This window comes from Podarcis vaucheri (genome assembly GCF_965113315.1).
Source record: "Podarcis vaucheri genome assembly, chromosome: 5".
Classification (NCBI taxonomy): Eukaryota; Metazoa; Chordata; class Lepidosauria; order Squamata; family Lacertidae; genus Podarcis; species Podarcis vaucheri.
This window is the reverse complement of record NC_138763.1, coordinates 31,142,276-31,161,149: the sequence shown is the minus strand read 5'-3', so window position 1 is coordinate 31,161,149 and position 18,874 is coordinate 31,142,276. Positions and strand designations below refer to the sequence as shown.

Below are 18,874 nucleotides of genomic sequence, written 5' to 3'. Positions count from 1 at the left end.
GGCCGAAGTATTGGGAAATTTTGGAACAAGAGGGTGACAGATTAAAACTGCAGAGCTTTGAAAAATTAAAAAACAGAGTACGAGATTGGCTCCATTATTATCAAATAATGGAGGCATATAACTTGGACAAAAAATTAGGCTTCCAGGTGGAAAAATCAAAATTGGAAACAGAATTGTTAGACCCTAAAGTTAAGAATTTGTCAAAAATGTATAACTTGCTGTTGAAATGGAATACTCAAGATGAAACGGTGAAATCTGCTATGATTAAATGGGTACAAGATGTTGGACATAATATTATGATGGCTGACTGGGAACAGTTATGGACCACTGGTATGAAGTTTACGGCATGTAATGCCTTAAAAGAGAATTTAATGAAAATGATCTACAGGTGGTACATAACACCAGTCAAGCTTGCAAAAATCTATCATCTGCCCAATAACAAATGTTGGAAATGTAATGAAACTGAAGGCACATTCTTTCACCTTTGGTGGACATGCCCAAAGATTAAGGCATTCTGGGAGATGATCTATAATGAAATGAAAAAGGTATTTAAATATATCTTCCTGAAGAAACCAGAGGCCTTTCTCCTGGGCATGGTTGGCCAATTGGTGCCAAGGAAAGATAGGGTTTTTTTTTATGTATGCCACAACAGCAGCAAGAATACTTATCGCAAAGTATTGGAAGACACAAGATCTATCCACCAGGGAAGAATGGCAGATGAAGCTGATGGACTACATGGAACTGGCGGAAATGACTGGCAGAATCTGAGACCAGGGAGAAGAGTCGGTGGAAGAAGAAAAAAGTTAAAGTATATTTACAAAAACATTGCAAAATTAATGAATGTTAGAAGGATGCTGGAATGAAGTTATATGGTTTTAGCAGAAATGTAATAAAGAATTAAGTAAAAGCTGATTGATAATGGGCCAAAATGAGAAAATTTAAGGTTAGACCGTTAAGATAAATTATAGAACTAAAATTGAGAAAGATGGAAAGAATTTGCTGAAATAGTTAATTGAACTAGAATACAAAAAAGGGAGGTGTGAGGAGGTCGATGAAATAAGTAAATGAAAGGTAAAGATATGGAATATTGGATGTGTGTTTTAGTGTTTTTGTTTCTTTTTGTTGTATTGTTGTATTGTTTTTTATTTTTTTCTTTTTATGTATTGTAATGTATGTTCTGTTAAATTTTTTATCGTTTTCCTTTTTTCTTTTTTCTGTAATTTTTAAATTTCCAATAAATATCATTTTAAAAAAAAATGAAGTTCACTTTCCAGTTTCTTATCCCAGCTGTATTTGTCAGTCCTTTGAGTGACCTAAGAAGGGTTCCATGAAATATATCACTTTATGCTGGAGTCTACCTGACTACTGTGGCTGAGCTCTGGACATAAATTGATATTGACATGCAAAATGCAGCAAGAGCAAGAGCATCAGAGTCATCTGCAACAGATCAATGTTTTGACAAGGAGTGTGTGTGTGTGTGTGTGTGTGTGTGTGTGTGAAGCCACTTGTTTAAACCAACCATGTGCACAGGTTCACATTGTTAGGGCCACTTTGTATTACATCCTGATTGCTAAAACCCTATATTTACTTACCTGGGAGTAGCCCCATGGAACTCATTGGGACTTACTTCTGAATACAGTGGTACCTCAGGTTACATACGCTTCAGGTTACAGACTCCACTAACCCAGAAATAGTGCTTCAGGTTAAGAACTTTGCTTCAGGATGAGAACATAAATCTGGCTCTGGCGGTACAGCACCAGCAGGAGGCCCCATTAGCTAAAGTGGTGCTTCAGGTTAAGAACAGTTTCAGGTTAAGAACGGACCTCCGGAATGAATTAAGTACTTAACCCGAGGTAACACTGTAGATATGTTTAGGATTGCATCACTATCATATACATGCCTCCTCATAAGTAGGTCTCACTGACAACAGTGGGGCTTACTCCCAGGTAAGTAGGCATAGGTGCAGTAGAATTCAAATGTTAGACTTGCTTAGATTCAGTAATTTCCAACAGATGTCAGAACTTTGCCTTTCCATGTTTTGGAATGAAACTGCTTATTTCAGACACAATCCAAATCATACTTCCCCCAAATTCCTTGCTGATCATATGATAGCCTTATTTCATGTTTTTAAAAAGCATCTATTTTTTATTTATTTCTTTAAATTTAGAATTTTAGTTTATTGTAAATATACATTCAACAGCTCAATGATTTGCATCCATCAAGAAATAGGCTTTCTGCTTCTAGATTTAGGAATAAAGCGTTTAAATATTCCATTGTGGCAATAACTATCATTTTGTTATGAATAAAGATGTGCTATAAAAAGAACTCTAGCCAGCCGTTCAAAGGGAAATTTGAATGTTAGTGAACAAGACCCTGCAGCCTTTTAGGCCTGGATGAAAAGCAAGCCTGAAAGCTGCCAATATTGATGTACAATATTTGACGCACTTGTTTTATCATATTGAAACCAGTCACAGAGAGAGGGAGGGAGGGAATGAAGGTGGCAAACATTAGTTGCTAGGGTTTCAAAGCCTTAAGAGTGATTTCCTGGTGCTTTGCATTATGTGTAATTGTGAATATACGTGCCTGTGTAATATATGACCAGCTTTCAAATGCATTGATTTTGTAGAAATGAAAAAGACTGGGTAGTGCATATGAAATATTGTGGTATGTTGGGACTGCATGTGTTGGCAGTGTTATATGATAGATTCTTAGTATCCCACTGGGTGTGAGAACAAAAGCAGTTTGTTTTCTTCTGGAGCAAAAAGAAGAAGAAGGTGAAATGAATAATTATTTTCAGCATTGCCAAGTCTAGTGCTTAGCAGTCCAGAGATATTAGGGAGTGCGGGGGCCACTAGGGGGCGCATCGGAAGATGGCTGACAATAACATCTCTCCGACCCACATGAGGTAATTTGGAGGCTATGATGGGAGTAATTAGTCTCCCTACCCCCCCCCAGGAGGGTGGGGGGGACTGCCCTTGCCTGCTGTGCCCTATACCACCCCCGAATTTGTGGGGATGGGGGCACTAGGCACAAAGCCCTCCTGTGGGATTCCGGCACTCCTGGACGCTGTCCCTGATCCGCGCCACTAGCTGCAAGAACTTCAAAAGAAACAATTTGGATGAAGGAATGCACATATTTCAAGGAAGAAGGGGGAGTAAAGACTGCTAACAGAAGAGATCTCTGATAAAACAAGACGAGTCGGAGGAACAAGCATAGATTATGAGAAGATACACCAAGACTCGGTATGGCAAATGACTGATGGGGGAGGGGGGAACTTTCCTTTCTTTCCTTATGTGATTAAACAAGAATCCCCTCTCCCCACAAGTCAGAAATGTCATTTTAAGGACGTAAAGCGACTTAAGGACTTAGCCGGGACCTCAGACGGCTAGAGCGAGTATGGCGGGGTGCCCGTGACGGAGCCTCAAGAACATTTTATAGGGCTTTTATGAAAACCTACGAGATGGCGGTGAAGGCTGCTAAGAAGTCATACTTCTCGGCCTCCATTGCATCCGCTAGCTCTCACCCAGAGCAATTATTTAGTATAATCAGGTCTTTAACGTCCCTTGAGGGACAGCCAAATTTAAATAACAATTTGACACACAGCTGTGAGGCATTTGAGAGCTTTTTTGTGGAGAAGGTTTTGTTGCTCCGCCATGACCTCCCTGCCAATTTGGATACAATAAAGGAACTGGAGGCCCCTCGACTGTCCTCGGGTCCAGTATTGGACCACTTCGACCGGATATCCCCAGCCGATGTGGACAGACTCCTCCGAGCTGGAAAGCCCACCACCTGTCCTCTCGACCCGTGCCTGTCTTGGCTGATTAGAGCGTGTCCAGACGAGGTGCGGGCCCTCCTGGGGGATATTATCAATTTGTCACTTGGCACGGGGACATTCCCAGGGGAACTGAAGGAGGCAGTGGTGCGCCCGCTCTTAAAGAAAACATCATTAGATCCTTTAGATCTATCCAATTACCGCCCGGTTTTGAATCTTCCGTTCCTGGGTAAGGTGATTGAGAGAGCAGTTGCTGAACAGCTTGGTGGGTTTCTGGATGAAACATCGGCTCTGGATCCATTCCCTTCCGGCTTCCGCGCTGGTCATGGGACCGAGACGGCTCTGGTCGCCCTAACAGATGATCTTCGTAGACAGCTGGATCGAGGCGGGTCGGGGCTGCTGATTCTTCTAGATCTGTCAGCAGATTTTGACATGGTCGATCATGAACTTCTGGACCACCGCCTTGCCAACGTGGGGATCCAGGGCACAGTCCTTCAATGGCTGCGCTCATTTCTCTCTGGTCGGGGACAGAGGGTGGCACTTGGGGGGGAATTGTCATTGCGCCACTCCTTGGTGTGTGGAGTACCTCAGGGTGCGATACTCTCCCCAATGATTTTCAACATCTTTATGCGCCCCCTCGCCCAGCTTGTTCGGAGTTTTGGGCTGGGTTGCCATCAGTATGTCGATGACACCCAACTCTATCTGTTGATGGATGGCCATCCTGACTCGGCCCCAGACACACTGACCAGATGTTTGGAAGCTGTGGCTGGATGGTTACGTGGGAGCCGGTAGAAGCTAAATCCTTCGAAGACCGAGGTCCTGTGGCTGGGACGGGGCGATATGGGATTGGAGGGGCAAGCAGATTGCAGCTATAACAAAGGCGGCATTTTTCCATCTCCGCCAAGCTAAGCAGTTGGCTCCTTACCTCTCTCGCCCTGACCTAGCCACTGTGATCCATGCGACGGTCACCTCCAGACTGGATTATTGCAACTTGCTCTACGTGGGGCTGCCCTTGAGACTGACCCAGAAACTCCAGTGGGTGCAGAATGCTGCAGCGAGACTCCTTACGAGGTCTTCGCTGTGAGATCACATTCACCCGGTGCTATACCAGCTGCACTGGCTCCCGGTGGAGTACAGGATCAGGTTTAAGGTGCTGGTTTTAACCTTTAAAGCCCTATATGACCTAGGACCCTCGTACCTACGGGACCGCTTCTCCTGGTATGCCCCACAGAGAAAATTACGGTCTTCAAATAAAAACATCTTGAAGGTCCCAGGCCACAGAGAAGATAGGCTGGCCTCAAATAGAGCCAGGGCTTTTTCGGCTGTGGCTCCGATCTGGTGGAACACTCTGTCACAAGAGACCAGGGCCCTGCGGGACTTGACATCTTTCCGCAGGGCCTGCAAGACAGAGCTGTTCCACCAGGCCTTTGGCCAGGGCACAGCCTGACTCCCTCCCTCAGCAATCTTCGCGGAGCTCTGGCCCAATGGTTGCCAATGGCTTGAATTAATTAATTTTATACTGAATGATTTTAGAGTGTTGTTTATGTTGTACTTTTGTACTGTTTTATTGTTGTTAGCCGCCCTGAGCCTGGCTTCGGCTGGGGAGGGCGGGATATAAATAAAATTTATTATTATTATTATTATTATTATTATTATTATTATTATTAAGCTGTGGATTTAAGGCTGTGTGGAGATAAACTTTCGAACCAAAGCATGCTTTAAGAAGAGCGTATAAGGGCTCTGGAATGACGCAGTTAAAAATGCCATCGCCATATTAGGAAGTTCTGTTGGAGGTCTTGAGTCTGGGGGGAGAAATAAAGAAATAGAGCTGTTTTTATATTGTGGGTGAAACTCCTCAGAGGGACTTAAGAGCGACAGTTCTGTAATTAATGATGGAAAGAGTGATGTTATCTATGAAGGCGATGATATATGGAAACCATCTTGTTTTGAGGATTGGAGGAACGGAAAAATTCACACAGGATTATTATTAATGGTGTTTATCGGCTTAAGAAGACTATCAGAAGAGATCATAAAGAAAAAAGAGAAAATATATGAACAAGATGTGATGTGGAAACAGCAAGATAAGACTGGATAGAATTATGAACTCTGTTTGGACTGATTTGGACATTAACGCAGTAGCAAGAAGATGATCAGAATCCCCCTTCGGATCTTGAAATATGGGTCCCCCCCAACAAAATTTAAAATTTGGCTTTGGAATTTGGAATTTATGTGATGTGATTTAATTTGATTTGATTGGCCGGTTAATAAAAATTAGTTATTAGGGAGTGCAATCTATTTCCAGTTTCTAAACTTCAAGAGCTGGATGAGTGGATGTGATGTTAAGGCACTTAGCTGGAGTCCTGCAGACTTTATTTGGGGCTTAAATTAAACTGTACACTAGGCAGATTGGTGTGTGTGTTAAACAGTGCAGCAAAATGTGCTTGCATGGTTCATAAAAGAGGGAGAGGGAGTTTCCTCTCAGGGGAAAATGATGGCTATACATTTGTGTTCCATTTACCAAACAGAGAATTGGGTCCCCTGACAAAGCGCACCATGTTTGGCTGCAAAGAACACCCTCTAGGCTTTCTTTGGAGTCTAAATTGGGCATGTATGAGAGGTTGAATTATGGAATCAATAACTGTGTGCCCTGGGACAACCTGTTCAGTTGAGGCTGCTCAATATTTGGCTGTAAAAGGCAGCCATCCCAGGTTCAGCGTTTTCCTTTGAAACTAGGAAGGGTGGGTGATGAGATTTCTTGGGAGCTATTGCAGCCAGGGTTCAGATGGTCCCTTGTGCAGGAAGTTTTCTATGGTGAACTGGACTGTCTAATAATACTACTAATAATAATAATTCATACCCCACCCACCCTGGCTTAGAGCGCCCAACACCAGTAAAATTACAGTAAAAGCATAATGTTGTTGTTTAGTCATTTAGTCATGTCCGACTCTTTGTGACCCCATGGTCCAGAGCACGCCAGGCACTCCTGTCTTCCACTGCCTCCCGCAGTTTGGTCAAACTCATGCTAGTAGCTTCAAGAACACCATCCAACCATCTCATTCTCTGTCGTCCCCTTCTCCTTGTGCCCTCCATCTTTCCCAACATCAGGGTCTTTTCCAGGGAGTCCTCTCTTCTCATGAGGTGGCCAAAGTACTGGAGCCTCAGCTTCAGGATTTGTCCTTCCAGTGAGCAGTCAGGGCTGATTTCCTTAAGAATAGATAGGTTTGATCTTCTTGCAGTCCATGGGACTCTCAAGAGTCTCCTCCAGCACCATAATTCAAAAGCATAAATTCTTTGGTGTTCAGCCTTCTTTATGGTCCAGCTCTCACTTCCATACATTACTACTGGAAAACCATAGCTTTTACTGTACGGGCCTATAAGGTGATGTCTCTACTTTTTAAGATGCTTTTTAAGATAAACCAAGATATAGATATATATATAAAAACACAAGTCTCCATTGACCCAACAGTGATGGGTAAGCAAATGCAAGCCCCCAAAGTCAATCAGAAAAAGAAAGGCCAAAATAATCTTTCTTCCCCGCTCCCACAACTAGCTGGGCAACTAGCTGTCAATTCTGAAAGAGTCTGGGCTGCCCAGGGAGAGACATGGCACTTTACAAAGATCTGGCGATGCTGTGTCATTGGCTAGGTCACAGGAAACCAAAGTCCATCACAATCTCAGCCCACCACCTCTGCCTTCAACTCCATTCCTTTAAGGATTAGATGAGGGGGAAAGTGTTTCTTTTCGTCACATTTCAGTAAGCACAGGAGCAGGATTGACAGGGTTTAATCACGCTGCTGTGGGGAAAAGTGATGCTGAGACAAAATCACTACCACCCCAACACCTATTCATAGATGCTGAACTGAACAGTATTGTATGTCTCTGGAAGCAGAGACCTATTCCATTGCTTGTGTTTGCCTGATGAAAGATCTGGGCCAATTTACAACAGTTATATTTTACAGTAGTGGCTTATGTGCAGCTGTCAGAATGTAGGGCATCTTTATTTTCTTCTTCCCCCTTCCTTTATTAGACTTCTTCATGGACTGTGGAAATCTTGTTTGAGTGGATAAAAATAGTGCAGCTTCAATTTTTAGGCAAGTTCCGATTTACAAATCCAATTTATGCTAATCTTGAAAGCACTTTTCAGAAATAAAGAAAAGAGTCTCTCTCTCTCTCTCTCTCACACACACACACACACACACACACACACAAACAAACTCTATAATTTATTCTATTTATTCTTAGGGGAAGCAGAAATTTCAAAGGCACCCTAGTCCTTTATCTCAGAAAATTAGACACAAGTAGGGAGGGGATGTGGTAATTAGATGGCATAAGCAGCCACAAGAGGCAAAAAACATTCTACAATGAATAAACAGGACCCAATCCACCAACAGTTTCCCTTTCCTTGTACTGCTGTCAATGGGGCTTGCGCAGGAGAACTTTCTAGTGGATTGTGCCCTGCATTTTCTGAAGTGTGAATGTGTTATTTGGTGTAGAGAAAAACAACAACCTGCTGCTTATTTTCTTTCTTTTGCTAGAAAATGCTTTGTGCATTAAAGGTAAAGGGACCCCTGACCATTAGGTCCAGTCGTGGCCAACTCTGGGGTTGCGGCGCTCATCTCGCTTTATTGGCCGAGGGAGCCGGCGTACAGCTTCCGGGTCATGTGGCCAGCATGGCTAAGTTGTTTCTGGTGAACCAGAGCAGCACACGGAAACACCGTTTACCTTCCTGCCGGAGCAGTACCTATTTATCTACTTGCACTTTGACGTGCTTTCGAACTGCTAGGTTGGCAGGAGCAGGGACTGAGCAATGGGAGCTCACCCTGTCAGGGGGATTTGAACTGCCGACCTTCTGAATGGCAAGCCCTAGCCTCTGTGGTTTAACCCACAGCGCCACCCACGTCCCTGTGCTTTGTGCATTAGGTAAGCAAAATTAAATGATTTTTTTTAAAAAATGACTATTTGCAAGGAACCATTGCTTGCTTCTATAGGCATATAGTTATAGGCATCTCCACTTTTAATGATTTGGAGCTTACTTGTTTTAAAGTGAACGTGAGTCACTGCGGTGGTGCTGAAGCAAAGGCCATTCTAGGATACACTGTCAAGAAAATCATTTCCAAGATCTGGAGAGTATTAGTCCCACTCTGCTCAGCACAGATGAGAACCTCTTCTACTGCACTATGTTTATGCCAAACAGATGATGCAAGTTGAGAAGCGTGGAGGAGAGAGATATAAATATGATACATTTTAGGAGACAAGACAAGAACTGATAGGGCAAAGATCTGGGGGTTGTACCCAGTATTCATCATATTTGCTAAAATTAATGAACACAACTTAAGCCCATTAATTTCCATAGTCCCACCATAAGAAGTTGAACTGTCCAGTTATCCCTACTCTCCATTTCCCATTCTTTAACCAGTTACTGATCTGTAAGAGGACTTGCCCTCCTATTCTAGGACTGCTAAATTTACTTGGGAATCTCTGGTGAGGACCTATCATTTTAAAAAAAATAATAACAACCCTCAAGTATGGAATGTCTGCTGGCTTATTGACATGTTTATTTACTCTCTCAAAGAACTCTTAATGTATGTCTGCAGAATCTGTGCTGATTCTTCTTAAGCAAGGCATCTTTTTATATGCTGGATAACTTGATCTTTTTAATAGTCTCCATTGTGAATTGTGAATTTAATAGTCTCCATTGTGAGCATGGAAGTGCAAAATTTTAACCATCAGGATATAAGATTGCCAGCATGAACTTTAGGAAGAAGCTCCTAAAGAGTTCCATGACCCAGCAAGAAAGTAGCAACTTCTTTCAGGGATGGTTTGATAACAGGTTGAATTTGAGTAGCATTTGTTGGCAATATTCCAGCAATAGAATGTTATGGAGCACTGATGGACTAGATAAGATTGTTTAGCGAGCCAGTGTGGTGTAGTGGTTAAGAGCGGTAGACTGGTAATCTGGTGAACTGGGTTCGCGTCTCTGCTCCTCCACATGCAGCTGCTGGGTGACCTTGGGCCAGTCACACTTCTTTGAAGTCTCTCAGCCCCACTCACCTCACAGAGTGTTTGTTGTGGGGGAGGAAGGGAAAGGAGATTGTTAGCCGCTTTGAGACTCCTGAAGGGGAGTGAAAGGCAGGATATCAAATCCAAACTCTTCTTCTTCTCTTCTTCCTTTGAACTATTTTATTTTAAAGTGCTGATTTATTTCTCAAACTACAACAAATAACAATATAACAGTGTGTTCAGGGCAAATCTTGTCATTTGTCCAAATACAATATGAGTTACTGTTGAAACCTGCCAATGTTTACTTGAGTCCCCAAACAAACATTCAGAGGTTTACCATAGCTCTCACTCTGTCTCCAAAGTTGAACATATGATTTTTATGATTAAGCATCTTTGGGTGGCCAAATTCTTTGTGTTTATGTGGGCTCAGTTCACATCTGTTTTCATAACCCAGCTTTCACCATAGCTATAAAGAGCTAACCATAGCTGAGACACCTCACATAGTTGCAACCAGGGGTGCCAACTTGCCCCTCCCCCACATTGAGGGGGCATGGCCATGTGATATGTCATGTGGGACATGCAGAGGGTGATCTCCGGGCTTGCTCATCCCTGCTGCCGTCCAGGTCCTAGGCTCCTGGGTGGAGGCTAGGATGAGTGTGGGCAATCTTTGCTTCACTTGACCCAGCCACAGCCCGGCTCCTAGGCTGCCAGGCTGCTGCTGGAACAAGTGAAGCAAAGATCTCCCGTGTTTGTCCCAGTCATTGCCTGGCCCCTGGGATGCTGGGCAGAGGCTGGGATGCACCAGTGGCAGAGGAAGGGGGTGAGGGGTTGCGGTCCACCCCGGGTGTCATCACTGAGAGGGGGTGGCAAAATGAGTTGTTGTTTTCTAAGGGCTCACGAAACTTTTTAGGAGTGACATGGTGGCTTAGGCACCTGTAGAGGTTCCACGCTGCCCGAAATGGCAGCATGAGACTTGTGTCTGCCTACTGCCTCTCCCTCAGCCACCCGACAGCTGAAGAGGAGGCAGCAGAGAGGCTCCAAGCATCAGAGAGGCTTGTCCCGCCCCCATGGGCAGTTCACCATGCCCCCATGGGCAGCTCATGCTGCCCCCAGCTGTAGGACATGCCCCCACACCAGGCACCCGAGGGCCTAGCTGCACAACTGGGGTGTGCAGTGGGCACCTGGTAGTGGTGGTGTGGCCGCCTAAATATTGGGATGTGCTGCACCCTGCCCAAAAATATTGGGCAAGCTGAGGCTCCTTCCATCTTCTACAACCAGCATCTCTGGTTGCAACATCTTGAAATAAAGGTTGTTAACAGTACAGTATAGAAAATTTGAAGGCAGTAACTTTCTGCCTCCGAATGGGTGAGTGGCTCCCAATGTCAATTCACAATTGAGCCATTGAGGATGAAATATGGCTGCAATTCACTGAGACATTTATTTTTTATTTTTTTTACACCCTGAAATTATATTGCATCAATCTTTGTAGTAGATTTTTAACATGGTGAATGCCCCAGCTTGAGTTACGTTCACAACTCGCCAAGACCCAATTCACCCATTTTCCTAACTTTTTGGAACATAAAATGAACCGCAACACACTCCTGCATGCATTATTCAGCCAGCGTATTAGCAGCGACTTGCAGGAGTCATTCCATGCCTTTAAAAGATCTTGTTAAAAACCAGTCAAAAATTGTGCAGCTCTACTTTGAAGTGTAAAGCAACTTGAAGGATCAAGAAGCATGTAAGTATGAATGAATTAGCTCCTGTGCAACAATGAAATATGCTTCTGCACATGATGGAGCATGGATCAAAATATCCAGAAGGTATCCACTAGCTAGATAGGAAATTGGTGTCTCTAATGAAATGTATGTGGCACTTAAATATCAGGCATGGGTTCACAGAAGGAGAAAATAAATTTTAGACAAAAGGACATGAAACACAGAATGATGGTAAAGCCTGAGGCAAGAAACCATCATATTATAGATCTGAATTAATAAGAAAAAGCTGTGGGGCAGTGTAGAAGGTAGAAACTGGTGGTCAGTTTAGAAAACAAATTGGGTCTGTAACATTCTGGTGTCATGGTAGTATCATAGCCTGCATCAGTTCTTTAACATTTAAAGAAAGGAAATTTCCAAGACATCTTCAAATTTCTAAAGATAGATAGATAGATAGATTCTTTATTGTCATTACACTAGTGCAACATTGCACAAGTGCAACGAAATTGGATGCCATCCCTTAAAAACAACAAAAGCAAAACAACAGCAACAACCAAACAAACCACCTTCCAACCACACACAAAGGGTGAAAATTGCATAATCGTATCACGTTCGGTTTACAGCTGCCTAATGAGGTTTCTGTCAAAATTTAGCAATGCCATAATACAGAAAAAGGGAGAATAAAATAATGAAACTCTTGGGCTCAAAGAAGAGAAAAGGGAAAATTCACAAACTACCCTCCTCAATCGCAAACAGTATTTAGATATATTGTTAAGTGGTGTGGTGGTGTGTGTGTTAGTCTGGGTATTATGGTGTGTGACAGAATATAGCATTGAGGTGATTGGCATTTCGATTTAGCCTCTCCCCTCCCCCCCCCCATACACACTCTGCTTAAACTGAGCTTTGTCCTGCTAATGTACCTGGAGTTGGTATGAGTCCCCTGGTAGTATCAGTTTTTAAACAACAGAAACAACAACAACAACAACAACAATTGCACTTGCAAGTCACTTTCCCCCTGCAAAAAAAGTAACTGACAGGTAGTGCATAACTGAAAGCCAACATAACACTAAAACAGATTTAAAACTGAAAATACATTCATATTTAAATATAAAAAGCATATTTATGAAAGGCACTAAAGAAGGCCATGAATATCAAAACCCTCCAAAGGCCTGGCAGAAAAGAAATTTTTTTGCCTGGCAAATGGAATACTGATGGCATCGGTTGTGCTTTCCTGTCCCATAACCAAGGAGCCACCACTGAAAAGTCCCATTCTTGTGTTGTCCCACTCTGCACCTCCCTCAGAAGGGTCACACAGAGAAGAACCTCAGATGATGAATGTAGGATCCAGGTTAGGTCGTGTGGGAAGTGGCAACCATGAGATATTTCGGTTCTAAGCCGCTTAAGGCTTTGTAGGTCAGATGTGAAAAGTTTCTTCTTGCTAGGGGGACCACTCTCAGCTATATGGTTCTGATATCAGGGCCAGCCAAAACCAATAGACCACCTGGGGTTCCCAGATGGTGTTGGACTACAACTTCCAGCCAGCTGTCAATAGTCATGGATGCCAGGAGTTATAGAAGAAGAGTTTGGATTTGATACCCCACTTCATCACTACCCTAAGGAGTCTCAAGGGACACAGGTGGCACTGTGGGTTAAACTACAGAGCCTAGGACTTGCCAATCAGAAGGTCAGCGCTTCAAATCCCCACGACGGGGTGAGCTCCCGTTGCTCGGTCCCTGCTCCTGCCAACCTAGCAGTTCGAAAGCACGTCAAAGTACAAGTAGATAAACAGCGGGAAGGTAAACTGCATTTCTGTGCGCTTCTCTGGTTCACCAGAAGCGGCTTAGTCATGCTGGCCACGTGACCCAGAAGCTGTACACCTGCTCCCTCGGCCAATAAAGCGAGATGAGCGCCACAACCCCAGAGTCGGTCACGACCGGACCTAATGGTCATGGGTCCCTTTACCTTTTTAAAGAGTCTCAAAGTGGCTAACATTCTCCTTTCCCTTCCTCCCCCACAACAAACACTCTGTGAGGTGAGTGACACTGAAAGACCATCTGGGGATCCATGGTTGAATAACTTTGTAGCATGGGTATTTCAATCCAATAAGTTATTTAGGATGGCAGAATTCCAGCAGCGCCAAACATAGGTTGGAATCCAGTGTTAGTCATTTGCAGAGTTTACTCAGTCTAAGCACATCAGTTTCACTAGGTCTACTCTGATTATTACTAATGTTGAATATCACCCTAATCAGGGGTCAGCAAACTTTTTCAGCAGGAGGACGGTCCACTGTCCCTCAGACCTTGTGTGGGGCCGGACTATATTTTTTTGTGGGGGGAAGAATGAATTCCTATGCCCCACAAATAACCCAGAGATGCATTTTAAATAAAAGGACACATTCTACTCATGTAAAAACACCAGGCAGGCCCCACAAAAACCCAGAGATACATTTTAAATAAAAGGACACATTCTACTCATGTAAAAACACGCTGATTCCCAGACCATCTGCGGGCCCGATTGAGAAGGCGATTGGGCCAGATCCAGCCCCCGGGCCTTAGTTTGCCTACCCATGGGCTAATTCATCAAACCATAATGCTTATCATCATGAAGATATGAGAATGCAACACCTCAAAGCATGTGTTCAATAGTAACGTTCAGTAAGATTACTCTGGGGTAAGTGGTCTGAAAACTGTCCTCTTACTTTTCTTTCCTGACAAATGTTTTTCCCCACCTCCTCTTTTTAAAGTAACCTTTCCCATGCTGTACTTCAGCCGATCGTTTTTCCTTGTCATAAAAGCAGTTTGAACCTGACCAAGCCCAAATGAAAAGCTCTCAGGGGAATAATCCAAATATGCATTTCCATATATATTAATAAGCCACGCCACATTTTTGGGGGGGCAACTCGTATAATATAATTTTGAAACGAGCTCGAGCTTATCATCTGAACAGTAAGAGCACAGTCCCCTTTCTGTCAAAAGTAATGGAATGAGATCATCTACGCAATCATTTCTACTCGCTGTCTTCATTTTCCTTTACAGGAAAGTGCCACATAAATCTCACTTTCCTCCTCTTGCTACAAAGCAGGCTTCGGCTAGTCAGCCCTGCTATTTACAGTCAGGAAGATCAGATGAACTCTTTACATCACTGGGCAGGGCAAAACGAAGGCTGCGACAAAAAAGCAAAGCACAGGGAACTTTGGGGGGCTTCTGTTTGACTTTTGGTGATAATCTGTAGGTAATAGTGTGGGATTTACTAGATGCCAGATAAAAATAGAAGCAGTAAAAATTTAGTGAGTTGCTATATATATCTATATCTATAGATATATAGATATATAGATATATACACAGTGGTACCTCAGGTTACATACACATCAGGTTACAGACTCCGCTAACCCAGAAATAGTGCTTCAGGTTAAGAACTTTTCTTCAGGATGAGAACAGAACGGTGGCGCAGCGGCAGCAGGAGGCCCCATTAGCTAAAGTGGTGATTCAGGTTAAGAACAGTTTCAGGTTAAGTACGGACCTCCAGAACGAATTAGGTACTTAACCTGAGGTACCACTGTACTCAGCCGCCATCAATTTGAAAATAAAATGCTGTGTGCATGCACCACTTTAGCTAATGGGGCCTCCTGCTGCCGCCGCGCCGCCAGAGCCCGATTTCTGTTCTCATCCTGAAGCAAAGTTCTTAACCTGAAGCACCATTTCTGGGTTAGCGGAGTGTGTAACCTGAAGCATTTGTAACCTGAAGTGTATGTAACCAGAGGTACCACTGTACTTGTACATACAGTCAAGATCTAATGATTATTTTGCTCGCCCCTGGAAAAGCACTTCTGAGAAACTGGTCTCATTCTGAAAATAAAAGCTCATTGCAGATTGATTCTGCATTACGCCACAATGTCCATTTGAAAACAGATTTAAGCAGTCCCAGCGCTTTTCTGATAATGTTGTGGGCGGGCGTTATAGCAAGATCACAATCACTACTTCCTTCTTAATTTGTCTGGGGCATGTTTAGGGAGGGAAAGGCAGGATAACCTCATCAGAAAGTGTGGGATCCAAACAGGACTGTCTTAAACACATGCAGTGCAGGGTGCAAAGATCCACCTGGCAACCCCCCCCCCCAGGTTGCCCAGTCCCAGGCATGCAGGAGGGCAGAGCTGGCCAGGTCACCCCCAAATTCATGGCACAGAGCTGCCTGCAGCAGAAGAGCCCGCTGCAGCACTCTGACTGGCAGATGGGCTCTCCTCTGGACTCAACTCTCAGGCCCTGGACTCTTGGCCTGGCGCCCCTGAGAGCCCAGCACCCAGGTGCCCCACACTCCTAGCCCCTATGGGTAAGATGGCCCTGGATCCAAATGCATCTAGAATCATCTAGAATTCAGTGGTTCTCAAATGGTGTGGCGCACACTGGTGTGGCAGGAGACACTGGCAAGTGTGGCAGCAAAATTCAAGCACAATCAATATTATCTTTTGGGAATGATCCATTTTCTTATGTAGCTGCATTGTTTTATGATTTCTGAATGTCCATGATCATATCATCAATTAGTGGGGTTCTACGTTATAAACCCAATGTATTCCAATGTATTTCTTATCAATAAAACAAATTGGTGTGGTGAGAGCAAATTTTTATTGTGAGTAAAGCTGGAAAATCTATTTCATGGGTGTTTAGGCTGGGTGGGTGCATGGGTGGAGTGGCAATAACAAAGCAAATCTGAATCTATGCCATGTGTAAGAACTTTGTATTTTAACTAAAGTATAACTAGTTGCAGTGTGTGTGTGTGTGTGTGTGTGTGTGTGTGTGTGTGTGTGTTAGGGTTATAGGGTCAAATAAGTTCAAAGCATTTTCTGTAATTCAGGGGTAAATTGCTTAACAGGAGAATTATCATTATTATTATTTTGTTAGGCATCCAAATAGCTTTATCAGCTTCATATATATGCATGTGTGTTTTACTTTCCTTACAGCTTAGGTGGTGAAGTGGTGAGAGGAAATGAAGGAAGCTACATTGGCAAGCATTTCCGCATGGGATTTATGACAATGCCCGCCCCTCAGGACAGACTGCCTCATCCTTGTTCGAGTGGCTTTTCCGTGAGATCCCAGTCGCTTCATTCTGTTGGAGGTACCGATGATGAAAGCAGTAGCTGCTCCCGCAAACAACCCCCACCGAAACCGAAACGAGATCCCAATACCAAACTAAGCACATCCTCTGAAACTGTAAATGCTGGAACAACAAGTAAGGGTGGAAAGCTACCAGACCGAACTGAAGGTAAATGCTTAGCTTCTGTTTACTCTTGAAGGTACTATTAAATATTCACTTGTTAATAGTGTATTCCTCAAACTCCGAGGAGGTTCTGCACTTGGGTATTCTTCAGTTTCCATCACCAAAATGCAAGTGTTTGTATTCCTCATCCATTCCCAGCCAAAGCTAAATTCTCCTGTTATAACTGAACATTAAAGTTTAAATTTCTGAATGTAAAGCAAGTTTCTAAATGCAAATCCAAGTTTGCACTTAGTTCAGTACTCATTGACTTTATTGACAGTGATTAAGAACTATCCTAAAATAAACACACAGAATAAATAAATTGAAATATTACTTCTGTTTTCTAATTGTGTAAATGGCTTATGCTTACATCGCTTTGCTAACACCAAACTCCATTCCAAATGGCCTCCGGGGTATCTTGATAGAAGATGTGCTCTAAATAGCGTTATAGTAAGACTTGAAACTCTAAAATATTGTATAAATACCCAGTGTACCTGAAGGAGCATCTCCACCCCCATCGTTCAGCCCAGACACTGAGGTCCAGCTCTGAGGGCCTTCTGGCGGTTCCCTCCCTGTGAGAAGTGAAGCTACAGGGAACCAGGCAGAGGGCTTTCTCGGTAGTGGCGCCCGCCCTGTGGAATGCCCTCCCATCAGATGTCAAGGAAATAAACAACTATTTGACTTTTAGAAGACATCTGAAGGCAGCCCTGTTTAGGGAAGTTTTTAATGTTTGATGATGTTTTATTGTGTTTTTAATATTCTGTTGGGATCCGCCCAGTGTGGCTGGGGAAACCCAGCCAGATGAGCGGGGTATAAATAATAAAAATAAAGTATTATTATTATTATTATTATTATTATTATTATTATTATTATTATTATTCATAGTCGGCGGAGCAGGCTCCACTCATTGGCTGCCCATGATTCAGCAGTTTAACTTTTGTTTTGGTGGGCTATCCTGCCTTGCAATGCAGCTGAGCAGGAAATTTAGAAGGTTGGCCACTGGGACGTGACTCCTTGCACCTTGTGAATGGAGTACTATCTGTGAGGGGTTGCAACAGCCACCCAGCAAGAGTAGGGTATGGTGCCATTATGAACTAAGGTATGGAGACCACTGGTTCAAAAATCCCTCATCACCATGTAGTGTTACTGGGTCACTTTGGGCCCATCACTATCTGTCAACCTAGCCTACCACAGAGGGCTGTTAGGATAAAATGTGAAGGGCTACTTGGAGGAAGTGCAGGGTGATATAGGAAAAGATAAGGACCATTTGCATTCAAAACAGTAGGAAAAAAATTATTTGTGCTTACTGGATTCTGATCCAATAGATGCCGTTGTGTCTTTCACTTGGAACAGATGTAGACCCAGGTAGGCTTTTAACAATGCTTCCACATGTACACTATTTTTGTAATGGCACAATTGGCCAGTCACATTTCCTCCTCTGGGCAGCTCATCAACATGGATGGGATTTGAACAAGAGCACAACTCTCGATCAACTGTGTTTTGTTTCAATGGGGCTTAGGCTGAACATTTTCTTGGCAATTTTTACTCTTTGTGCAATCTCAAGTGAGCACCCTGCCTGGAAAAGGTACCTCTTGCTGCTCTATAATTCTCTCTCAGACAAAAGTGTTTCTCCTGCACTATAATCTCTCAAAGTGGTTGACTTATTGAGGGCATTTACCTTTTAGGAGAGGCAATTACTATACCAGTAATTGCTGCCCCCCCCACACCAAAGCAACACCATTTTCTATCAAATCACTTCTACAAACCCATCCAGGATGCCAAACACCCATAGTGCACTCTTGCCACAGCAGAGAAATATGAGTTAGATCAGAAAAGAGTTGAAGCTGTCAGGTTTTTCTTTTGGGTGGGGGGTGTTCCCATTCTGCTTATGACCAACTAGTGTTTGAAGGACTTAAGATTTAGTAGAACCCAATATTCTTCTTGCTCATCAGCAGTTTATTTCCTAGCAATAGGCATAGTGGAAGTTGGGTTGCGTCAGATTTTCATTCAGCTATGTGATATCATCACAAATGCAAACTAGAATAAGGACAATACTCTGAACTGGCTAATATTTTAACCTTGTTTCACATCCGCAATTCCCATCTTTATAATAGAAACAGGGTACTGAATTTTGCAG

The 18,874-nt window shown here is 43.4% G+C and overlaps 1 protein-coding gene across 5 annotated transcripts in view; it reads left to right on the top strand.

Annotated features, from left to right (window-relative positions):
• Positions 1 to 18,874, top strand: part of NYAP2 (neuronal tyrosine-phosphorylated phosphoinositide-3-kinase adaptor 2) — a 138,853-nt gene that overhangs the window by 60,274 nt on the left and 59,705 nt on the right. For all 5 annotated transcript variants that reach the window (XM_082221784.1, XM_082221787.1, XM_082221785.1 and 2 more), the window contains exon 3: positions 16,442 to 16,743. In XM_082221784.1, the coding sequence (XP_082077910.1) occupies positions 16,442 to 16,743 (302 nt within the window). The remainder of the gene's footprint in view (positions 1 to 16,441; positions 16,744 to 18,874) is intronic.